This window comes from Protomyctophum parallelum (genome assembly GCF_964188405.1).
Source record: "Protomyctophum parallelum genome assembly, chromosome: 3".
Taxonomy (NCBI): Eukaryota; Metazoa; Chordata; class Actinopteri; order Myctophiformes; family Myctophidae; genus Protomyctophum; species Protomyctophum parallelum.
In genome coordinates, this window is record NC_139698.1 from 16,164,478 (window position 1) to 16,190,778 (window position 26,301).

Below are 26,301 nucleotides of genomic sequence, written 5' to 3' on the forward strand. Positions count from 1 at the left end.
GCTGAAGCGGCTAGATGTAGCCAAAAAACTCTAGAGGCGATCGAGAACAACGGGAGGTATGATTAAATCGTGGTGGGCCGTCTAAATACTTGTTATTAATGTTTTAAGGTTTTCAGGGGGGGAACATTTTCAATGACGTCCCACTGTTATGCAACATCGAATGTTGCATAACAGTGGGACGTCAGGCGCTCCCAGGCTGTGGAGCGATGCGATCGGCTTTGATATCAATAACTTCCGTCCTTTTGATCAATCTCCGTCTTGAGCGCTGGGCGTTACTAATTGAAAAGGCGGATAACTTCGTCGTGTGCGCTCAGGGATGAGGATAGTTGAACATAGTACTCTTATTATGCATATCACATTCTCGCCGAGAAATATTTTCTAGTAAAAAAAAGAAGAAAAGCGAATGGTTCAAGCCCATTAATTAAGATTCGAGTGCCAACCCTAACGAGCGAAGGTTCGAACCCTGAATGTTCGGGGACAGTGTGTGCGTGCGTACCTATGACAGAGCCTCCATGTGTGTGTGTGTGCGTGCGTACCTGTGACAGAGCCTCCATGTGTGTGTGTGCGTGCGTACCTGTGACAGAGCCTCCATGTGTGTGTGTGCGTGCGTACCTGTGACAGAGCCTCCATGTGTGTGTGTGTGCGTGCGTACCTGTGACAGAGCCTCCATGTGTGTGTGTGCGTGCGTACCTGTGACAGAGCCTCCATGTGTGTGTTTGCGTGCGTACCTGTGACAGAGCCTCCATGTGTGTGTGTGTGCGTGCGTACCTGTGACAGAGCCTCCATGTGTGTGTGTGTGCGTGCGTACCTGTGACAGAGCGTCCATGTGTGTGTGTGTGCGTGCGTACCTGTGACAGAGCCTCCATGTGTGTGTGTGCGTGCGTACCTGTGACAGAGCGTCCATGTGTGTGTGTGTGCGTGCGTACCTGTGACAGAGCCTCCATGTGTGTGTTTGCGTGCGTACCTGTGACAGAGCCTCCATGTGTGTGTGTGCGTGCGTACCTGTGACAGAGCCTCCATGTGTGTGTGTGTGCGTGCGTACCTGTGACAGAGCGTCCATGTGTGTGTGTGTGCGTGCGTACCTGTGACAGAGCCTCCATGTGTGTGTTTGCGTGCGTACCTGTGACAGAGCCTCCATGTGTTTGTGTGTGCGTGTGTACCTGTGACAGAGCCTCCATGTGTGTGTGTGTGTGCGTGCGTGCGTACCTGTGACAGAGCCTCCATGTGTGTGTGTGTGTGTGTGTGCGTGCGTACCTGTGACAGAGCCTCCATGTGTGTGTGTGTGTGCGTGCGTACATGTGACAGAGCCTCCATGTGTGTGCGCGTGCGTACCTGTGACAGAGCCTCCATGTGTGTGTGTGTGTGCGTGCGTGCGTACCTGTGACAGAGCCTCCATGTGTGTGTGTGTGTGTGCGTGCGTACCTGTGACAGAGCCTCCATGTGTGTGTGTGTGTGTGCGTGCGTACATGTGACAGAGCCTCCATGTGTGTGCGTGCGTACCTGTGACAGAGCCTCCATGTGTGTGTGTGTGTGTGCGTGCGTACCTGTGACAGAGCCTCCATGCTGTGTGTGTGTGTGTGCGTACCTGTGACAGAGCCTCCATGCTGTGTGTGTGTGTGCGTGCGTACCTGTGACAGAGCCTCCATGCTGTGTGTGTGTGTGCGTGCGTACCTGTGACAGAGCCTCCATGCTGTGTGTGTGTGTGCGTGCGTACCTGTGACAGAGCCTCCATGCTGTGTGTGTGTGTGTGTGTGCGTGCGTACCTGTGACAGAGCCTCCATGTGTGTGTGTGTGTGTGTGTGTGTGTGTGTGTGTGTGTGTGTGCGTGCGTACCTGTGACAGAGCCTCCATGCTGTGTGTGTGTGTGTGCGTGCGTACCTGTGACAGAGCCTCCATGCTGTGTGTGTGTGTGTGTGTGTGCGTACCTGTGACAGAGCCTCCATGCTGTGTGTGTGTGCGTGCGTAGCTGTGACAGAGCCTCCATGCTGTGTGTGTGTGTGCGTGCGTACCTGTGACAGAGCCTCCATGCTGTGTGTGTGTGTGCGTGCGTACCTGTGACAGAGCCTCCATGCTGTGTGTGTGTGTGCGTGCGTACCTGTGACAGAGCCTCCATGCTGTGTGTGTGTGTGCGTGCGTACCTGTGACAGAGCCTCCATGCTGCCCCTCAGTCTCTCCATGTCGGTGCTGTACTGCTCCCTCAGAGCCTCCATCTCCTTGTCGTGTGACTCCACCTCGTCCTTCAGCGCCCCCTTCAGGGCGGTCAGCTCTCTCTCCCTCTGCCTCAGGGCCTCCTCCCCGCGACGCCCCCGCTGACCGCACGCGCTCAGCTCCGCCTGGCACGACGCCAACTCCTGCACGGTTTGCGGGAAAAAAGTACTCAATTGTTTTTTTACTTAAGTAAAAGTGCCAATGCTGCAATTTAGAAGTCGTTACAAGTAAAAGTACGGAATTGAAAATGTACTTGAGTAAAAGTACAAAAGTATCGGCATCAAAATGTACTTAACCCTTTTACTGCTGCCATTTATTGAGAAATTAGGACCTAATTCATGCCAGCATTTTTTTAATTTGAGCTCTTATTTTGAAAAGCCACATTTTGCCTCAACCGGAAGTGAGCTTATCCCTGCCAGCTTTACGTTGCCAAGACAACCTTTGTTTACATGATCGAAAAATGCCGGTACATTTTTGCACTCCACAACGTCGGCTCGTGCCGTCAAAGAAACGCTGTTTTGACCAAAAATGCCATCTGGGACAAGGAATAGGAGATACAGGCGATTGAAAGAAACGGATAGAATGGATTCTTATGGCGACGGTGAATTAATATGAACGATCCAGTGCAGTGCTAACAACAGTGCTAGCTAACCGGCTAACGTGAGTAGCATTATGGCTTGATCAATCATATGCACTAATAAAGGGCAATTGCCGAAGGGCTTCGGCAATGGCAGCAAGCGTTAATATCAAATTAATGCTTCAATTGCCGAAGGGCTTCGGCAATGGCAGGAAGACGGTTAATCCATTTAGGCCCGACCTCAAAATTTAAAACAATTCTTCTACATATTTTCACGATTTTTCAAAAATGGCAGACCTACAAGCTCGTAGCGCGCCACTCGGTGGCTCGCTATGAGCTTGTAGATCTGCTATTTTTCAATAGCTAAATTATAACATAACGTTTAAAACACCAAAATGGGTTAAAGGGATAGTTCAGATTTTTTTTTACTTGAGATGTATGAAATACTTGCCATAATATAGTGGTTGCAACTGTATTAATCGATTGCCCGAGTCCCGTGGTGGGAGTTCTGCTCTGGTTTTGGTGAAATATTAAGTAGTTCTGATCATTTTGTGGGGGGTGTCAAGCTTTGTGTTGTCGCAGCACTCAATGCGTGATGAAGAATAAGCAAGTCGATCCTTTTACTATCATTAGCCTACCGGCATATTTATTCTGTGTCATACAGCCTCTGGCTGTTGTTCTTATTTTTAGGCGGCATATACTAGCACCTCCCAGCAAGGACGTAATGACGTCACGTCCTGTGCGTACACACATACAATACAACACAGTTACATGACATATAGAGGAAGGGCGCCACCTGTCTGTAAAACCTAACAGGGGGGACAGGGGGCCACGCATTAAACGTTAATTAATCCACAAAACTAACGTCATTATATGTTGACCTATTTCTAAAATATTAGTGCAACTTTCGTTCATTTTTGACCCCTCTATCACACAGAACTATGTTTTTCATATCACTACGCCCTTTATTTAAACTCCAGCTCGTCGCACTCCCTCAATGTCGCAACTCTCTCAGCTATATGGCTCTGCTGTTATCGTACCAACCAGTGTTGTTTTTGGCAGCATTTTTTTATTTTAGTTTTAGTCATAGTCTCCTTCAATAGTTTTAATTTAGTTTCAGTCACATTTTAGTCACCTGGAATGTTTTAGTGTTAGTCTAGTTTTAGTCCACTAAATATCATAAGAATTTTGTCTCTCAAATGTATTTTGTCGGGCCTTGATGCCGTCGTAATGACTGTTTTTACACTACGCTATTTCCGGCATGCAACCAAGTGTAAAATGACTTATACTGGATCTCTTGTCCACTAGTCCCCTTCCTTTTTAGTGTAGTTTTTATTTGTTGAATATTTAGTCTTAGTTTTAGTCATCATAGCTTACCGGTACTTTTCATTTAGTTTTCGTCAGTGGTAGTCGACGAACATTTTTCGTCTTGGTTTTAGTCAACGAAAAACAACACTGGTACCGTAGTGTTGCCATGGTTACCATACCAATGTGTTGCCATGGTTACCATGCCAACGTGTTGCCATGGTTACCGTACCGTCTTGTTGTCGCCGTCTCTCCGGGCGTCCTCCTGAAGCTCGGACAGGCGGTCTTCCATCTGTCTGACCGTACTCTCTGCGTTCTCTCTCTCCATGCGTAGCTGACTGAGTCTGACGCACACACGCACACACGCACATACCCACACGTGCACGCACACGCACACGTGCACACACACACACACACACACACACACACACACACACACACACACACGGTAACTTTGTTTGAGGACACAAGGGATACATGCAGCAAAGGAAGATGTTTTCTTCATTTAAGCACATGAACCCTATAATGCTCTGAGCAGAGCGTTGCCCTAAACATGCAGTGTTGTTGTTAGTGGGAATAAACCAATACACTCACTTTCTTAGTGTTTCTTAATGTTTGTTTTACAAACTCCATTGACACAATGAAGATAAATCAATGTTTGTTTTTAGTTCAATGTTTAGTTAAAAGGGGAAATTGTCTTACTTACTTGCACAAACATCAAATGCCATGACAATAAAGAGAATTTAATTAGTTTGTTTTGTCACCGTTTGTTTTACATCACCCTCACATCACCTAATCATAGCAACATGAGTTAGACTTTAATAAGAGTAATAATAAGAGTGCCTCTCACTTCACGTGCGTGTGATTTGCTTTACACAACAAAGGAGGCGGTGCCTCCAGAGGCAAAAAACGAAGGGATTTATTTATTTATTATTATATTATTATTTACGGAATGCTGGGTTCCCAGATCAATATAGTGTCCATATTCTGGGCATGATGTCATTATAGGCCAATGTCCAGCAGGGCAAAATGGATCAACGTTCAGTGGTAATATGGTTGAACATTTAGTGAAACTGTGTCTGTGTCTGTGCGTGCGTGCGTGGCCAATGTTAGGCAAACACATTATGTACTCTGGGCAAAAATGGATCAAAATGGTTCAGTGGTAATTGGTTGAACATTTAGTGAAAATGTGTCTGTGTGCGTGTGTGTGTGTATTAACTCTTCGTGTGCCCGGTGCAGCTCAGCTCTGCTGTGGTCCAGTCTCTCCAACAGCTGCAGGTTCTCGTCCACGCTCGAGTCCAGCTGAGCCTTCAACGATACCTCCGACTGACTCTGACCACTGCAGCCCTGCACACACGCACACACGCACGCATGCACACGCAGGTTACGTTTTGGGTGACTTGAATGACAATCGTGGGACATTTTCACTTCCCGATTCTCGGTTTCCGAGTGAAACGGCTTTCAGAATAAGATGCTTCTGCCTATTAAATGACCGGATGGCGCTCTGAGCCACCACCGGATGGCGCTGTTGGTGGTTAAAATTACTTAAACATTTACCAGCCAGCAAATCAGGCTGGAAAGCAGGCTACTGTTAATGGCTCTTCAAAAGAAGACGTCCGACTTGAAGACCTTGGCAGGGAAGGGGGACACACACATACAGTACTGAAACAACTATGGCGGTCAATGCTGTAATATTGAGCCGATATGGGCTGATAAACTGATGAACTTTGTCCGCAACGCTTTCAGTTGTGACTCATTTGTGAATTCCTGACGGACACAATCAGTCATGAGTCATACTGTACAACTGATAAACCTCTCCCCCAATATGACATGTTCATTTGATTTATTAATGTGAAACTGCATTCAGCGGTGTTGCTCGCTCGTTCTTTTCGACGAGTTACACATTGGGTCACCTGATTCATGCTTGGTTGTGTGCCACGCGGAACATAGCCGATCTACAAGCTCTCAACGCATCACACTGCGACACGTTGTGAGCTTGTAGATTGGCTTTTCCCGCTCCCCCCCCCCCCCCTCCCCATGGGATCAAATAAAGGTTATCCATCCATCAATATCCCTTTTTTTTTTTTTTGGTGCACTGCACGGTGCCTGTAACAATTACAAAATGTGCTGTGATGCCCGACATGACCCACCTGGTCATGTCGGGCATCACAGCACATTTCGTAATTGTTACAGGTCATTTGTTACATTTCTATCATTAACTTTCGTGGTATAACGGGTCTTACAGTTCCAGGAGAGTAAGGGAACCCTCTTTGAGTAGTTTCAGAATGTCTTAGTCTGTCCGTTCACAGTTACAGGGTTCATGATAATCATACATCGGCACAATAAAACAAAATAAATAATTACATAGAAAAGAAAAGAAAATACGAAACACAATATCCGATTTTTAAATCATTATATATTGTTGAGGGTCAAATGGTGCAAATCGTGTTTGCACCATTTGTTTTACATCACCATTACATCACCTAATCAACATGAGTTAGACTTTAATCCATACATGGGCAACTGGCGGCCCGGGGGCCACATACCTTCACTTAATGCAGCCCTATCAGCCTCAGGTTAATATCAACTGGCGGCCCAGGGGCCACATGTGGCCCCCACCTTCACTTAATGCAGCCCTATCAGCCTCAGGTTAATATCAACTGGCGGCCCGGGGGCCACATGCGGCCCCCACCTTCACTTAATGCGGCCCTATCAGCCTCAGGTTAATATCAACTGGCGGCCCAGGGGCCACATGCGGCCCCCACCTTCACTTAATGCTGCCCTCAGGTTAATATCAGAATAATGATTATTGATTTCAGCTGTTACAATTCCAAATATGCAAACATGACCCGCTTTTGTATGTCCAATGTGTTTGGATTTACCATAGTTCATAAAGTTAACATAACTATAACGAAATTCATTTGAAATTAAATAAAAAGTTTTTTTTTCAGAATTTCAATTCAAATATAGCAAAAATAGCAGATCTACAAGCTCATAGCGCGGCACTCGGTGCCGCGCTATTATTTTAAATCGTAAAAATGCGGCGTAAATTTGGAATTTATATTATTTCAGAGCGAACGTTTTTAACTAAAATCTTTGCTTCTGCGGGGTCCCACTCCCTGGAACAACATATTTTAAGATGGGGGTCGGCGGCCAATTACATATCATTCTGGGGGTCCTTGACATGAAAATGTTTGAGAACCACTGATATAGAAATATGAGGTTTTTCAGAAAACTGTCAGGATTTAGAAGCCATTTGTAGAATCGTATTCGGGTTAATATTAGCGCCCCTCACTTCACACGCTGTGATTTTTACAAATCAAACCCAGCTTTCGTGAAATGCTTTATGTAATAAAATCAAACTCGACAAACCCAAACCACAGAAACGGTATTATAATGGAGTGGTTTAAAAGGACCAACCATGAGTCTCTGAATCCTCTGGAAGATGATCTGGACTTTGTGCTTCACCACATCCTCACCCTCATTGGTCCTAGAAGCACAGTGCAGGTCCAAAACAACCAATCAGGGCTCGGGTTATAGAACAACATAAAAAAATCGTTAAAGCATCATTTTGACACTGGTAGTTATCCGAGCCTGAGAGCTGTTTTACCATGCATACATAATTATGTTTTGGATAACGCTATCTCACTCAGAAACACATTTAGTTTATTTTCTTAATTGACGTTTAAAAAAAAGGTGTAGACTCACTAGGCTTGGTGTCGGGAGGAAACCTCCTAACTCTATTGAACACCCTTTACCCCAGGGGGTCCTTGAGGAGTTCCAGGGGGTCCCCCAACTAAATGATAATTTGGAACCAAATGGACCCTTATAGGTTTGTAACTGTGTACAAATGGAACCAAATGGACCCGTTCCATTTTCTCAGAGTTAAATTAAGGTCCCAGAGATAGAAATGCCATTAAATGGGGGTCCGTAGACTAATGCATGTCAAACTGGGGTGTCCAGTTGAAATTAAACGGGTTGAGAATCACTGCTAGAGCCGTAAACATCTTCTCTTATTGGGGTCCCTGGCATATATCTTTTCAAATGGGGGTCCACAGGCTATTTAGTGTCAATTTGGGGGTCCTTGACGTGAAAAAGTCTGGGAACCACTAAACTAAAGGTCATTGGGATGTGTACCAGTGTTGATTTCGGCGAAAAATGTTCGTCGACTACCTTTTTCCACTGAGTAAAACTAAAAACTAAGCTATGATGACTAAAACTAAGACTAAATATACTGAAAATTTTCGTCAACAAATAAAAACTAGACTAAAATGTTAGGAAGGGACTAGTGGACACTGGACAAGAGATCCAGTATAAGTCATTTTACAATTAGTTGCATTAGTCCCACAACGCGTCGCGGCGCGTAGATCGGCTATTTTCAGCAAGTGTAAAATCAGTCATTACGATGGCATCAAGGCTCGACGAAAACTAATTTTGTTTGACTAAATCAACTGTAGATGTAGTCGCCTAAAATCTCATGATATTTAGTCGACTAAAACTAGAACACCAAGACATTCCAGGTGACTAAAACTAAATGAAAACTATTCAAGAGACTAATTTGCTGCCAAAAAACAACATCGGTGCGTATAGTTACCCTCCTCTCACGAGACCGTAGATGGTGTTCATCACCTCCCCCTCCTCACTGCTCAACTCTGAACTCTGACCCTGGTCCAGCAGAAGGTCAGGGGTCACCTGCACACAGGGGGGGGAGATATAATATTTAAGCCTATAGAAGATAATCACCTCTCATTAGCCCATTAAAGCCCGTTTAAACCCGTCGAAATTAAAGCAATGTCTTCTAAATCCCAAAAGGTTTCTGAAAACCATATGTTTCTATGTCAGTGGTGCTCAATATTTCATGTCAAGGACCCCCAAGATTATATGTAATTGGCCGTGGACCCCCCCCCCCCCATCTGAAAATATGTTACCCAGGAACCCCTCAGAAGCAAAGCTTTGAGTTAAAAACGTTCACTCTGAAAGAATATAATTATAGTCAATGATTTGCACCACAATTTTCACGGTTAAAAAACAAATAGCAGACCTACAAGCTCGTAGCGCGGCTATGAGCTTGTAGATCTGCTATTTTTCAATAGCTATAACGTATACTGTAACATAACGCTTAAAGGGTAAGAGGTTTGAGTTGTTTTCTTACCTTATTATGGGCAAACTATTCCATTCCATGAGTTATTTCGCTCTGTTGTGTTGTTTATTAGCAAAGGGCATAAAAATTGTCAATAGCTCATTGACTTCCATTGTATCGGGGAAACAGCTCTCAAAGTCACTCTTTTAGCACATAAACCAACGCAACATAAGCTGATTCTGACAGTTTTTGACAGTTTATGACAAAACTCATGCGGTTTTATTTTCGTCTTTTAAGATAGATTTATAAAGTTACTATTTTAGTCGGAGATCGACTGCAGCAGTACTACGGCGTTCCCAACTCTCGCGGGCCGTCTTGCGAGGTTTCGTTTGTAAACAGAAGTCTCCACGCTGTTTGAGATGCACCCTCGCATTACACACTTCTTCTAAAGTGTCTTATAACGTGTCTCCCTCAAACACGTCCATTGTGTATGTTTTTAGTGACAAGCGGACGAGATCAAATCCATTTGTTTACATCCCCATCGTTTCCAATAAGGAAGTGGTGTACAGTTTTGGTCCAATCAGATCAGACGCGAACAGCAGTGATTCGGTCGGCGTAGGCATACCTACCAGATCTTCTTTCTACACAAATTAGTCAAAACAAGACAAAGTTGACATTTTTTATTAAAAATAAAACCGCATGAGTTTTCCTGATGTTTTGCGTTCGTTTATGTGCTAAAAGAGTTACTTTGAGAGCCGTTTCCCCGCTACAATGGAAGTCAATGGACCCTATTTTGTATTTCTTAAATTGCTAATAAACAACACAACGGAGCGAAATAACTCATGGAATGTAATAGTTTGCCCATAATAAGGTAAGAAAACAACCCAAACCTCTAGAAAAGTGGTCTTACCCTTTAAAACACCAAAGAATCCATTTAACACACATTCAACCTGCCATCCCTGTTTCAGGCAACAACAAAATAAAACATTTCTTATTTTAGATACAAAAAGAAAATAGTTGTCCTTATACCCATGTCTCAGTCTGTTTGGTCGAGGGCGTCTCCACGGCAACGTATCGCCCCGCCTGATTGGTCGAGGGCGTCTTCTCCACAGCAACGTATGGCCCCGGCGGTGCCACATTATTGGCCGAAGAAGGCACGGACCCCCGGATCCCACGGCCCAGGCTGCTGTGTGCGGACGATGGGGGTGATGAGTAGGGGTTGGGGGTGATGTCCTCTGGGTGACCCGGCACAGCTCCACGCTCTGCTGACCTGAGATCAGATTCTAAAAATGTCTTCTACATCCTGACAGTTTTCCATTCTGACCTGAGATCAGATTCTAAAAATGTCTTCTACATCCTGACAGTTTTCCATTCTGACCTGAGATCAGATTCTAAAAATGTCTTCTACGTCAGTCGCTCTTCGATTTTTCAAAAATAGCAGACCTACAAGCTCGTAGCGCGCCACTCGGTGGCGCGCTATGAGCTTGTAGATCGGTTTCTGAACTGCCCACAGCCCTCCTATGAGACACAGACCGAGTAGAAAAAAATTGCGCCATTTTTTCATGATTATTAGTGAGGACCCATTATATGAAGATAGGTTGAAAAGTGGTGAAGTGGTCCTTTAAGGGCCTTTCAAACGGGAAGCAAGGAACGCAGGCGTTGTTGCCTGGATCAACGACAGGTCTGCTCAAGAGGGGCGCAAAAAAGCTAAACAGTATCCAGGACTGGTGAGTCGCGGGCGTGTGCACGAACGAGCGCGCGCACGCACAACAAATGCACGGGACGGCGCTCACGTAAATAAATACACTTGCGTCGTCACACCGCGACTGCTCCCCAGTGCTCCGCGCAGAAACTGAAAATGAACTATAGGCGTGTTATATCGCTTCACGTTTGAAAGGCCCTTCAGAAGAAAGAGGCAGTCATACTGCTGTGCTGCAGCCAGACGAGGCAAGGCTGCCGCGTCACAGGAGGAGGACAACGGCATGTCGAAGAAGAGAACACACTCGGGCTAGCTTGAACAATTGAAGTTTTTTCAGAATAAAAGGCGTTGAAAAGCCCTGCCCTTCCATTTCCCCCCTCAAAACCGGGAGGTGAAAATCTTCCATGACTACCTCACGCAAATAAGTCAGAAATGACCAAAACCACAAACAGCGCCGTAGATTCAGAGTAAATAAGGAAGATTGTTTGCCCGTAAACCAAGGTATATTAAATGGAGGTAAGGTCACCGACGTCATTTTCGCTATCACGCAATTCCAGACGGCAGATTCGTCGCCAAACTGCACCCGGAAGTTCGGCAGAATGCACTGGAGTCAATGAGAGCTCAGTGACCAGCTCATGAACATTATTTATGAATGACTGAGACCTTTTGTAAAGTAATCACTTCTGGCAAATAATAGAAGACATGTAACACATTATTGTCTGCTGTGTTGCTTTTCGATGTGTATACTGTGTAATTGTATAGAGGTATCTAAAGAGCAAAAAGTATCACAAGACTGCCTACAGTTTCCTGTCTGGCAGCCAGATCTCGCGAGACCCCGGAACAGAAACGATACCTTGAATCCGCAAATAAAATTATATACATCGAAAAGCAAGTGATTAGAAAGCAAACTGTGATATGTCTTCTTTCATGTGCCTGAACCGATTATATGACACGGGTCTCAAATATGACAGTTCATAAATAATGTTTGTTATGAGCTGGTCCAGCCGGCTCCATTCACTGCTTTGTATAAATGTCACTTCCGGTGAGAGATTTGGCTCCCATGAAAGTGTCATGGCGCAGCACAGTCACGTGACCATGTCACTTCCTTCTCTAATTTTCCTTGCCGTAAACCAGGAAGTGAATAGCTGCGCGTGGACAGGACAGGACAGGACAGACACTGACCTGTTGGTGTGTGCGGGGACAGGACAGGGATGCGTCGGGGCGGGAGGCAGGTCATGAAGGGACTGGTGGCGGCCTGGAGGACCACCTGTCATCACACGATACAACAATGATGATTGAAGTTGCAATTGTGTTTTTTACATGATCGTCTAATTATTTTACTTTTGCATGGCACCGTAGTAGTATGACAAAGGAGGGCCCGATTAACACTCTTCACCCCACCGTTGACTCTGCCCATGCCAACGGGATGCACGGGGCATTTTATTTTGAAGGCGTCGTGATACCGGGAAGTAGTATAAATCGGTAATTTCCAGTGGCGGCCGCTAGAGTTACTACTCTTTCATCAGAAGCGGCAATAATAATAATAACCTCAAGGTCGCGGGGATTCTTTATTGAGAATCGACGTTCTGCATCACCCCGATCTGAGCCACGATTCAGAGACAAACTCTGCTAAAGAACACGCTTATAAATGGTCATAACCAGTGTTGACTTCGTCGACTATGACGAAAAATGTTGGTCGACTAGCTTTTTTCACTGACGAAATCTAAATGGAAACTGAATGAAAAATAAGCTATGATGACTAAAACGAAGACTAAATATACTGACAATTTCGTCAACAAATAAAAACTAGACTAAAATGTTAGGAAGGGGACGGGTGGACAAGAGATCCAGTACAAGTCATTTTACACTTGTTTGCATGCTGAAAAAAGCAGATCTACAATCTCACAACGCGTCACAACAGCGTGTGTTGTAGTTAAACAACTAGTCAACTAGTAAAAATCACTAGAAGTGAAAGCCCTAGCTTGGACCCAGATCTATTACAGAGTATGGAGTAGGAGGTTCCATACGTTGGCTTGGACCCAGCGAGCTGTTGATCTGGTTCTGGTAGGACGTCTCGTCGTCCCACCTGCTCCGGCTCTGGACCACGCCCACCCGGTCCACGTTGCCATGGCTACCGGACAGTGGGTGCTGTGTGGTGGGGGGACCCTCCTCCCCCGACCCTGGTCCACCTAGAACGGTCATCAAACTTCAGTCCAACACAGGGCTCAACCAACATGTCCTATACAGAGGTCAGGAGGTCACCAACATGTCCTACAGAGGTCAGGAGGTCACGACATGTACTACAGAGGTCAGGAGGTCACCGACATGTCCTACAGAGGTCAGGAGGTCACCAACATGTCCTACAGAGGTCAGGGGTCACCAACATGTCCGCACACGGACAAATGAGTCCGTGGCAAAGACTTGGTCTTAATTGTCCGTGGCAACATTTATAATGTTATCATACATACATGTATGTATGTATGTATGTATGTATGTATGTATGTATGTATGTATGTATGTATGTATGTATTTGGTTAAAATGGGTAGGGTTTAAAAAAAGGCAAGAGTTTGCTCTGGTGCACTGGCCTAAAAGTGGGTCCTTAAAAACTGCTAAAACTTCTGAAATGTATGTATGTAGGTATGTATGTGTGTATGTATTTTAAAAGGGGGTTGGGTATGTATGTATGTATGTATGTATGCATACATACATTGTATAAACCTCACCCATTTTAATCCAACACACACACACACACACACACACACACACACAGCGACCTTGCACATCCCCCGCCTCCGTGTCCAGCAGTGACCCGTGGGAGTGGGCCCTTCTGAGCCCCTCCCCTTCTCCCGCTGGGTGTGGCTGTCCTCCCGGCTCCGCCCCCGTGCCCCTCCCCCGGCCCGGCAGGCTGCCGTAGGCGGGGGGGTACTGCGTCCGGAGCTGAACGCCGTACGAGTCTCCGTTCACACCTACAGAGGGGTTACAGCAAAGGTCTCAACCTTAACGCATGTTCGCCAACCTTAATCGTCGTTTTGTTTTATCAATGCCAATCGCAGCTAGTAGGCTCCCAGAATCCTTTTTTTTAATCCTTTATTTGCCCAGGGCAGTAGCTGAGTGCTCATTTTCAGCAATGCCCTGAAACATAATTATGTCTCATACTGTTGGCCACTAAGCAGCTCCACTGGGGGTTCAAGTGCCTTGCTCAAGGGCACTTCAGCGGTGTTGGGTGAGTGATGGCAATCAATCACTTCCCGCCCCCAATTTTTCCTGCCCGTCTGGGAGAATCAAACCGGCAACCTTTCGGCAACAAGGGCGCTCCTCTAACCCCAATGTTTTACTTTTAGGGCCATATCTGCACCAGGTGTTTAAAGAACTGGCCACATAAAAAACTTTAAACTTTAAAACAGTATAAATAATGATACATTTAAAAAAACGAGTTATACAGTCCCCCCCCCCCTCCCCGATTCTCACCTCCATCTTTCAGCACCACGTAGGGCTGGCCGTGGATGCCTTGGACCCGGATGGCCACCCCGTAGCGGGCCGCCTGCGCCTTGGTGGTCCTGGTCTTCTTGGCGGCGGGGGAGGAGGTGGTGGGGGTCGTCGGCGCCGCCGCCGGCAGACCCCCGCCCGCGTCGCGCAGGTCGTCAATGAATCGGATCTGAACGCCGTGGTCCATGGAGCTCCTCTGGGCGGACGCTGGCACCGCCGCCATGCTGCAGAGAGGAAAGGAAAGGTGTGTTTACCCAGGGTAACTGCACTAAGCTTAAGAACTTGTTTACAGCCAGGCCCTGCTCAAAGAACATTTCATGGTAGGGGTTCAATGCCTTGTCCAAGGGCACTTCAGCTGTGGTAATTTTAACGTGCCGGTCCGGGGATACGAACTAGCGACCTTCCGATATCAAGACCGCTCCGCAAACCGCAAACCGCTGCCCCCAGAGGACAGAGCAGTGTTGTTTTCGTCGACTGAAATGTTCGTCGACTTACCTTTTTCAACTGACGAAAACGAAATAATAACTAAGCTATGATGACTAAAACCATGACTAAATGTACCGTCGATTTTGCCGACAAATACAAACTAGACTAAAATGTTAGGAAGGGACTAGCGGACAAGAGATCCAGTATCCTTTTACACTTGTAGCTTGTAGATCGGCTATTTTCAGCAAGTGTAGAATCAGCCATTAGGACGACATCAAGGCCCGCCAAAATACATTTTAGACGACTAAATCAACTGTACATTTAGTCGACTAAAATTGCATGACATTTAGTCGACTAAAACTAGACTAACACAAAAACATTCCAGGAGACTAAAATGAGACTGATGGGACAGATCAGAACACCGTTTGACAGCCGCCATGCTGCGGAGAGGACAGAGAAGTGTTGATTTCGTCGACTAAAACTAAGGCGAAAAATGTTCGTCGACTACCTTTTTCACTGACAAGAATGAAATAAAAACTAAGCTATGATGACTAAAACTATGACTAATTATATACTGTCGATTTTGTCAACACATAAAAACTAGACTAAAATGTTAGGAAGGGACTAGTGGACAAGAGATCCAGTAGAAGTCATTTTACACTTGGTTGCATGCTGAAAATAGCCGATCTACAATCGGCTATTTTCAGCAAGTGTAAAATCAGCCATTACGACGACATCAAGGCCCGCCGAAACACATTTTAGTCGACTAAATCAACTGTACATTTAGTCGACTAAAATGTATTGTATTATTTTCTCCTGTGAGGCACTTTGGTCAATTTTGGTTGTGTGAAATGTTCTATATAAACAAAAAATAATTTGATTTGATTTGATTTGACGATGGTTGGTAGTGAGTGGTGACAGCTCAGCTCCACCAGCCAGCCCTCCACCTCATAGCTGCTGTGTCTCCTCTCCATCAATGATTACCGTGTGTAGAGATAGTGTTAGTTTCACTCTGCCCTATAAACACCCCCCCCCCCCCCTCCCCGTGACCTCTGACCTGACCTCCATAAACAAACACCTGGCTGGCATCTCTACTTCCTGACCGTTGTCCCCAGCCAATGAGAGCTTTTGCCCAGGTGGGCGTCGTTATATATGCCTAAACCTAACCCTAACCTTAATCTCACTAAAAAAAAATATATATATATTCCTAACCTTAAAGATAGAGTGCCATGAGATTGCAGGTATTATTATTATTTAAGGAGGAAGATTATTTTCAAAATAAGTGTACAGTATTTGTTAAAATGTTGTTTTTTATGTGGACACACGCACCAGTTCATTAAATGCCTGGTTTGCCTGCATGGTGGGTGGTGATGGGTTGTGATCATAGACTGTAAAAAATATGGACAAAGCGTTCGCCGGGTCTAACATGAACGTAAAATGAAGCCTGTAATAATATGGTAATTCCTGATGTAAGTCGCCATCTTTCTAGATCCGTTTGGTACCAGCTGGCCATTGGCTGGCTCCGTTTTGGACCAGCTGGCCATTGGCTGCCCAGACAACGAGGCGGGACTTCCCCCCTTCTTCTCCGTTGGTTTTTATTTTGACTCGAGTGGGAGGGGAATCCCGATCATAGACTGTAACGGTAGCCACGCCCCTCAGAACATACGCGATGTTTTTTTTTCTTTATGGTCATTTTTTTTATTAATGGGACCATAATTTTCCAAAAAGAATATTATGACATTAGAAATGAGACTTTAAACTAGTGACTGGAAGAAGAAAGTATTCATGACCATGTTTATTAAGGTAATACAGTCTAGGTGAAGTTGGGCCAAAATACATGGGCCTCTATGGAGCTATGGGGCTTTTTGGGTCCAGTCCAGCGCCACAACAGGCCATTATATGAACTACCGATTTCAAATGAGGCTTCACGAAATATCTGGCTGACTGCCCCCCTGGTTGTGATCCACCTGAACTGAAGCCACACCCACAGCTATTGTTGTATGATAAAGGGGGAGGGATTAGGGGAGGGGATGATATTGTGAATCTGTGATGTCACTATATTACTGTTTGGGTTTTTTCATTGGCATGTTTGACTGTCAAGGTTTCAGCCTCCAGGAAGAAACCCTAAATACAAAGGGAAGACATCATTGCACATAACAACCACACCAAGGGCTCTATTGAATTACTGTCACCTCATAAACACATGACATAACAACCACACCAAGGGGTCTAATGAAGTACTGTCACCTCATAAACACATGACATAACAACCACACCAAGGGGTCTATTGAAGTACTGTCACCTCATAAACACATGACATAACAACCACACCAAGGGGTCTAATGAAGTACTGTCACCTCAAACACATGACATAACAACCACACCAAGGGCTCTAATGAAGTATTGTCACCTCATAAACACATGCCATAACAACCACACCAAGGGCTCTAATGAAGTACTGTCTGCACCTCATAAACACATGACATAACAACCACACCAAGGGCTCTAATGAAGTAATGTCACCTCATAAACACATGCCATAACAACCACACCAAGGGCTCAAATGAACTACTGTCACCTCATAAACACATGCCATAACAACCACACCAAGGGCTCTAATGAAATTAAATGTCCGTCGACTACCTTTTTTCACTGAATGGAAACTAAATGAAAACTAAGCATAGACAGACAGACAGACAGACAGACAGACACTTTATTTGTCCTTTCGGAAATTTTTTTGTGCTAGTGGACTAGAGACCCAGTATAAGTCATTTTACACTTGGTTGCATGCTGAAAATAGACGATCTACAAGCTCGCTGTGACGCGTTGTGAGCTTGCAGATCGGCAATTTTCAGGAAGTGTAAAATCAGCCATTACGACGGCATCAAGGCCCGCCGAAATACATTTTAGTCGACTAAATAAAAGTGTAGTTTTAGTCACGAAACACGAAACAATTCCGGGTGACTAAAATGTGACTAAAACTAAGTGAAAACTATTCAAGAGACTACGACTAAAACTAAAATCAAAATGTTCTGTCAAAATCAACACAGGCCTCCTGTAGTTCAAAACATTAGAACTCCCTCTTTTTTTGGGAAGTTATCACAAATCAGAGGTAGAAATTACAGAGAGCTGAACTATTTGTCAATGAAATGTAATTTGTATTAATTTCATATGTTCCGTTTTTCAACCACCAGTGGTCCTTGAGGGGGTTCCAGGTGGTCCCCATATTCACAAATCAGAGGTAGAAATTACAGAGAGCTGAACTATGGCAATGAAATGTAATTTGTATTAATTTCATATGTTCCATTTGTCAACCACCAGTGGTCCTTGAGGGGGTTCCAGGTGGTCCCCAGTTAAACTTAACCCGTTTAGACCCGAGGATGATTCTAAAAATGGCTTCTAAATCAGTTTTCTGAAACACCCATGTTTCTGTATCAGTGGTGCTCAATATTTCATGTCAATATGTATTTGGCCACCGACCCCCATTTGAAAATATGTTGTTCCAGGAACCCAACCAGAAGCAAAGATTTGAGTTAAAAACTTTCACAGAATATAGGCTATAGTCAATGATTTGAGGCACATTTTCACGATTAAAAAAAAATAGCAGACCTACAAGCTCGTAGCTTGTAGATCTGTTATTTTTCAATATCTAAAGTATAACACCAAAAGGGGTTCCCGGACAAAATGGGTAGAGTAACAGTTGGTAGACAAATTGAACCTTATAGATCTTTAACTCTTGAGAGTGTAACACGAAACCAAATGGACCCTTTGGTTTCATGTTATGCTCGCAAGACTATAGAGCACCGAAGTCCTGACGTCACTGTCAGAAGAGGGCGTCAGTCCCCAGGTTCATGTACTTTTTATTTGCATTTTAATCTCCATAGGGGGATTTTAGATCGCCTCATATAAGAACTGTGTTTGAAAAATAAACCGCTCACCCCGGCCTTTTCACTCGTATGGATATATGATTGATATATGCATTAACTGAAGGTGGAAATGTACAAATATACTCAAAGAGTAACAAAATAAGCGTTATAAACGAGTCAAACAACCCAGAGACTATACATTTCCGGGTAGGCGGGGTTGCTGCATCTGCCCGTCGCACAACAGAAACTGAATGTTAATTACGTTTATTTTAATTTGACTTTTATTGATATTTAATGTTTCGTGGTTAGTACGAGTCGAGTCACCATCAGCTGAGCTTACGTCAACAAGGAATCTCAGGAACGCAATGTGTTGACAGCTGGGCGTGACGTATATTAGCAGCGACATTGCCTTATGTAGTTTCAAGGCTTTTGTGGCCACATTAATTCCATTTTCTCCAGAAACTGGCTGTATCAAATATGAATGGACATCATTAACGACGCACAGCCACTCCCCTGACAGAAAGGCCGGGGTGGTCGGTTTATCTTTCAAACACAGCGAGTTCTTATATGAAGCGACCTAAAATCGCCCTATGGGGATTACAATGCAAATTAAAAAATACATGAACCTGTGTTTTGGCGCCCACTACGTCAGACTTCGGTGCTCTATTGTAAAAAAAAAAAAAGAGCATTTCTTAATTTACAAGATGTCTACACAATTAGCCCATTTCAGACGGCAACCCCTTTTGGCGTTTTAACCATTATTATAAACTTTAGCTATTGAAAAATAGCAGATCTACAAGCTCATAGCTACAAGCTTGTAGGTCTGCTATTTTTTTTAATTCGTGAAAATGTGGCGCAAATCTTTGAATATATTCTTTCAGAACGTTTTTAACTAAAATCTTTGCTTCTGGGGTGCTATACATCTCATCAAATGGTGGTCCGTTACTTAAAATGCTCTGAATAAATAATGGTCATTAAGGGTTGATATGAAAAACCTTTGCAATTCACCTTTAGCAAAGCCCTCTCCCACTTAGACACTCTCACTTGGACACTTTCCAGACAGGCTCATTCATTCCAATCGTGGATTTTACACATTGGAACCAGACCTTCCAAATCCGTCAACAAGGCCTGCCGTATGCACTGGAAAAATATGTGCGTTTCTTCTTTAAAACATGTGCGTTTCTTCTTTAAAACAACGTTTTTAATCATATAGGAAAACTATTGGTGGAGAGGTTTGCCTTCTCTAAAACCATGTTATGCTTAGCTGTGACTGGACCATAGCAGTTTGGCTTAGCTATAGGTCAATTAGAGAAAGAAGTTCTAGGACTGTTCACTTCACAGGTCGGTTTCTCTCGGTTGTATAGAATTATATACCTAATCGAATGTAACGGGTTACAACTAAGATCTTCTCCTGCCTGTGGGTCCCCCGACACCAGATCCTGTCCAACGGGGGTCCACGGCCCACCCGATGGACAGGGGGGTCCACAGCCCACCCGATGGACAGGGGGGTCCATGGCCCACCCGATGGACAGGGGGGTCCATGGCCCACCCGATGGACAGGGGGGTCCATGGCCCACCCGATGGACAGGGGGGTCCACGGCCCACCCGATGGACAGGGGGGTCCACAGCCCACCCGATGGACAGGGGGGTCCACGGCCCACCCGATGGACAGGGGGGTCCACGGCCCACCCGATGGACAGGGGGGTCCACGGCCCACCCGATGGACAGGGGGGTCTGCAGCACACCCAATACGTATCAATGTGAGGGTCCTTGACATCAGAGGAGCTCCCCTGCTGAACAAAAGCAGCATTGAACTCACGCTAATTGTCACTAACAAAACTGACCCATATTACAGACAATACACAGCCAGTCTCTGTCCCCACCCTCAGTGTCGCTCGCACGCACGCTCGCACGCACGCACGCAACGTTCATTCAGACACTTTATTTGTAGATAGTTTACTCTCCCCGTGAAGTCTTGAATACAACAAGGACAATGGCTGTTTGTATAGCATTCCTTTGCAGTGAATGAATAATCCCAAAAGAATGAGAAAACACTTGATTAATTTTATAGGCTCTATGCATACATTTGGTTACATTTGTATACACTCTCAGAGTTAAATTTACTTTGATTTTACAATATGCATTGGGGTCCCAGAGATTTTAAGGTATATTCAGTGATTTCACTTAATTCCAAATATCACTTATTTTTTTGTTTTGTTGTGATAATCCTCTCTACTATAGAGTGTGCTGACCATATAAGGAGTTCCTCCCTGTCCCCAGTTAACCCCTGGGGGTCAAAAACTTTAGGTTTCGTTTTTGACTCTCTATCCTGATTGGACGAAAGGCTTAGGGCCGATTCATACTCCTATTTTAGAGCCGAATAAAAGTCGGTTCGGCTCTGTAGAGCCTACAATTTGACGTCATTTGAGGTTCGGGGAGGGGGGGGGGGGGGGGGGGGGCGGGTACCGTCCTAAAGTCGGCTCTTCGGTGCTACTGAAAATTTCTGACGAGCCGAAATTATTTCGGCACTACAGCGCCGAAACAGCGGTAAAATAGGAGTATGAATCGGCCTTTAGGTCCCAGCCAAAAACGAAACCTAAGGTTTTTTGAGTGAAATCACTATACCTTTAAAAATGGGGGAAATGGGGGAACGTAGACTAATTCAGGTCAAACCTGCAGAGCCCTTGAAACGACAATGGTTGAAAATCACAGCGAGAGCCGTAGAATTCTTCTCTTATGGGGGGGGGGGGGGTCCTTGGCGTATATTTTCTAATGGGGGGTCCACAGGCTAATGAGTGTCATTTTGGGGGTCCTTAACATGACAAAAGGTTTGGGTACCACTGATGAAGAGCACCTTTCAGTCCCCAAAGTGCTTCACAACAATAAAAGCTAAACATCAACAATATAACAATAAAGCATGGAGACGCAAGAAAGCAAGAAAACGGAACAGTCGGCACTGGTGAAAGTTGAGAAATCAATACAGGATTAGGCTATGTTACAAAGGCCTATCTGAAAAGGTGGGTCTTTAAAACAATGTTTTTAAAAAGGTCCACAGCCAGAGGCCACCCATTCCAGGTGTGTGTGTGTGTGGGGGGGGGGGGGGGGGGGGGTCATTCCATAGCCTGGGAGGTCGTTCCATAGCCTGGGGGGTGGAACTACAGTAGCTAGTTCAGTGTAGATTAGTACGCTAGACCAGGGATTCCCAGGGGTTCTTGAGGGAGTTCCAGGGGGTCCCCATCTAAATGATAGTTTGGAACGAAATGGACCCTTATGGGTCTGTACTGACTGTACTGAGTTAAATTAGCATTGATTGTACAATCTATAGTAAAATCTTTTCAAAAGGGGGGTCCGCGGTAAACTGACGCTGCCAGATGAGGGCGGTATTGGGTAACCATGTTCCCCAACACAGCACTCATCTGGGATCTCTCAGGCAGTTGAGCTGACAAAAATCCGTTCCGTACCGGACCAATCAGCGTGAGCTAAGGGCGGGATATGTGCGAAACCGGACGTGAAGCTATATAGACACGTCAATATGATTGGTTGTGTTTGCACGCCCACACGGTGATAGACAGACGGTCCCATCCAATCATCTACCAAGTATCTTGAAAAAAAGGAACAGCCCCGTCATCAAATTTGCTTCCGTGATCCCAGATCCCAACTAGAAAAAGTGCCCTTCCGGGCACAGGTCTCCACCAGGTTATCCACAGATCCGTGCAGTTAGAGGTAAAAACACTTTTCGGCCAGTTATAGCGCCACCTTGAGGCTGAGTTGAAATTGTTCATGTGGCATTTCGTCCTCGGCCTAGTGGGAATGTGGGTGCACAATTTCACGGAAATCACGCGATGTGTTCATGATTTGCAGCATTTTGTTTGAAACTGAGCACTCCTGTGAACTTTGGAAGCCAATCTTAACCAATCAGGATGGAGTCTGATAAATCTGAAAGACCCGTTTCGTTGAATGGCTCTAGAGAGACTGTGTACCAATTTGCGTGATGTTTGGACAAAATCTGTAGGTGTACTGTGCAAAAACTTGTTTTGCACAAAGCGGCCTCCTGGTGGCGCTATAACAGGCCGTTCTGGAAAGTTTGGGGCAGAGGTTCATGGTTGGCATCCAGGGAGTGTGTGTGCAAAATATGGCATCGACCGGGTTAACGGTGGCCGAGATTAGCTGTTCACGGACACACGGACACACGGACGGACGGACGGACGGACGGACGGACACGCGGACGGACGGAGTGCAAAACATACTCTCCCCACATGCCTTCGGCCTGGTGGAGACAATAAGCTGTGAAACAAATTTGTGTAGCAAGCTTCTTGGATCTGGCAGCGTCAGGTTAGGTCCGCGGGCCTAATTAATGTGAATGTTGGGGTCCTTGACATGAAAAAGGGTTTGGGGAACCACTGGGCTAGAAAATGATTTAGTTCCAAAAACATATTTTTTATGGTACAGTAGTTTAGTTGGCAGCAGAACAGTCAGAAATGGCTGTGGAATGTGAACTGAACCCAGTCTAACCCAGTCTAAAAAAAATGGGTCAACAACACTCATGGAGCACAACATTGTATTGTTGCAACAATATGTCACCCTGGCCTAGAGAGAGAGAGAGAGAGAGAGAGAGAGAGAGAGGAATGACACATCTTCTCTCTTATCAGTGTTTGGTGATAAAACTGAGTCAGTTCCTCCACAAAACCAATATAACATTGCATAGACACACACACACACACACACACGCGCGCGCATGCATACACGCACATTTGTACACTCTCGGAGAGAGTTATAGCCATGAACTCCGACTGTGTAGGTTTGTTTCCCTCTCTGTGTTCACTCTCACGGTCAAATTAACACTGGAGTTTACAGAGCGTCGCAGTCCCGCCCTCTTTGAGAACGACAAGGGCACCAGGAAATAATTCCCCCTTCATTTTTCCCCATAGATAGACGTTTCCAAAAGTATTTATTTAACCCATTTTGACCTGAGATCAGATTCTAAAATTGTCTTCTAAATCCTGACAGTTTTCTGAAAAAGCTATGTTTCTGTCAGTCGTTCTTCAATTTTTCAAAAATAGCAGACCTATACAAGCTCGTAGCGTGCCACTCGGTGGCACGCTACGAGCTACAAGTTTGTAGGACCCAGGGGTCCTTGAGGGAGTTCCAGGGGGTCCCCAGCTAAATTATAGTTTGTAACGAAATGGACCCTTATGGGTCTGTACTGTCTGTACTGAGTTAAATTAGCATTGATTTTACAATCTAAATTGAGGGTCCCAGAGATAGAAATGCCATTAAATGGGGGGTCCGTAGCCTAAATGCATGTCAAACTGGGGGTCCCTGAAATGAAACGGGTTGAGAATCCCTGTTATATAGCCGTATAAAAATTCTTATGTGGGGGGGGTCCCTCCCTGGGATATCTTTTCAAATGGGGGTCCGCGGGCCTAATTAATGTGAATTTGGGGGTCCTTGACATGAAAAAGGGTTTCATGGGCTAGAACATTATTTAGTTCCAACAACATATTTTTAATGGTACAGTAGTTTAGTTGGCAGCAGAACAGTCAGAAATGGCTGTGGAATGTGAACTGAACCCAGTCTAACCCAGTCTAAAAAATGGGTCAACAACACTCATGGAGCACAACATTGTATTGTTGCAACAATATGTCACCCTGGCCTAGAGAGAGAGAGAGAGAGAGAGAGATAGAGAGATGAATGACACACTCTCTTATCAGTGTTTGGTGATAAAACTGAGTCAGTTCCTCCACAAAACCAATATAACATTGCATAGACACACACACACACACACACACACACACGCACGCACATTTGTACACTCTCGGAGAGAGTTAATATAGCCATGAACTCCGACTGTGTAGGTTTGTTTCCCTCTCTGTGTTCACTCTCACGGTCAAATGAACAGTGGAGTTTACAGTTTACAGGGCAGCACAAATATCCTACGAGTAGGGCAACCAAATGGTCAGGTACGTCCCTGACAAATCATGATAATAATGAATGTTTTTGGGGTCAAACTAATAATTAGAAAGAAGAAAGACAGTGCAGGGTAAAACACTTTTAGAGTTTTTCTTGTTTCTAATTATCTCACACACACACACACACACACACACACACACATACACACACACACAGCCCAAATAAGCACTATAATAACCTAAATGTAAAAACAATGCCAAAAAACATGAAACCTGCAACTATCAATTTTTACAAGCAACTTTACAGAAAAAGAAGCCCGCAAAGTCGCTTATAATAAGCAGCAACGGCAGCACTGTGAATGGGTGAATGTAATGGACATTGTAAGGCACTTTGGATAAAAAAGTGCTATTTAAATTCAAATCAATGTGTCATTTACCATCAGCAAGAGGTGGAGTCAAGTGAGAGTGGTTTTCTTTTTCAGTTTGCTTTGTAGTCTGACTAATCGGCATTCGGCACATTGTATGAACACAATAACTGCCTTCACCTTTCGCAATGTTTGTCCTTGAAGCATACCGAGCAAATGACATAGACTATACAGTGCAGTGCAGCACTGCTAGACTGCACAGCAATGCACACAAACAGCCGGTCCTGGCCAGCACTGCAGCAAGGCAAATATTATATTTAATGTAACCCCAGCCATTGTCCATATAGAGCAAAGGTTCTGGATGTACTGTATGTCTAAGAACCAAGCTATATGTGGCATCGTGACATGTTGTGAGCTTGCAGAAAGTCTGTCAACATTTTGAAAAAGATTGGACTTTTATTTATTTTTTCATAATGTTGCTTATAATTAATGACATGCCCAACAGGTGGTTGAAGAGGTCACTTCTCGCCTCTGGGCGTCTTACTGGTTCATTCGTCTATGAAGTCGTGAAGAAAATATGTGACTCTTTTCGATACAGAGACATGGCGGCAAGACTAACTGTTCAGGAGAGGAGAAAAACTGTTTTGATTTTGGGTTTTTTTTAATCCAAAATGAGTTAATAGCACAGGCAGACTCCTCACACACTATAGAGCATGTCTGAAATAAGTGTCAGAGCTGACATCGACATCTAAATATGAAATAAATGCTTAAACATGGAGCTAGGTGTAATATTAGAGACCACAGAAGTGAACCTTTCAAGCCTGTTTTCTCAACATTACTCTACACGCCATATCTCCAAAACTCGTGGGTCAAATTGAACAACCAATATGTCAATTTGAAGCTATATGATTTCCTGCTTTCACATAAAAATAAAATGTGATGACTTAGCCTTGGTCAGAAACGGTCATATGTTGTAGCCGTGATGTGCATATCGTGCTGACCTCCACCAATAGGCTCTATGCAGTCATATTGGAAATTAATTGGGCCTCTTCCTTACTTTCTTCCTTCACAGGTGTTACAATGACATATACACTGTTCCATTTAGCATAGCACAGTAGTGGTTCTCCAACGTCCTCCTATACACAGGTTTAATGTTTGTCTTCAGTTCAATGTTTGTTTTGTAAACGCCATTGACAATGAAGGGAAAACATACGTCATAATGTGTCATTTACGTCATACCGTGACGTGTCTCTGTATTGTTCATGGCGTTTCATGTTTTATGTTATCATCGTTTGTTTTTACATCACCATTACATCACCCAATCAACATTAGAGTTAGACTTTAATATATTAGCGCCCCTCACTTCACATGTACGGGTG

The 26,301-nt window shown here is 44.7% G+C and overlaps 1 protein-coding gene across 1 annotated transcript in view; it reads right to left on the reverse strand.

The window, feature by feature from the left end:
* The window catches only part of LOC310856555 (cingulin-like), a 51,790-nt gene that overhangs the window by 19,781 nt on the left and 5,708 nt on the right, over positions 1–26,301 (reverse strand). Inside the window, exons 2-10 of the mRNA XM_083762026.1 lie at positions 14,339–14,580; positions 13,645–13,836; positions 11,671–11,722; positions 10,200–10,440; positions 8,685–8,782; positions 7,511–7,580; positions 5,310–5,437; positions 4,323–4,434; positions 2,139–2,351 (exon numbers count right to left, since the gene is read on the reverse strand). Coding sequence (XP_083618152.1) covers positions 2,139–2,351; positions 4,323–4,434; positions 5,310–5,437; positions 7,511–7,580; positions 8,685–8,782; positions 10,200–10,440; positions 11,671–11,722; positions 13,645–13,836; positions 14,339–14,579 — 1,347 coding nt within the window. The 5' untranslated portion in view covers position 14,580. The remainder of the gene's footprint in view (positions 1–2,138; positions 2,352–4,322; positions 4,435–5,309; positions 5,438–7,510; positions 7,581–8,684; positions 8,783–10,199; positions 10,441–11,670; positions 11,723–13,644; positions 13,837–14,338; positions 14,581–26,301) is intronic.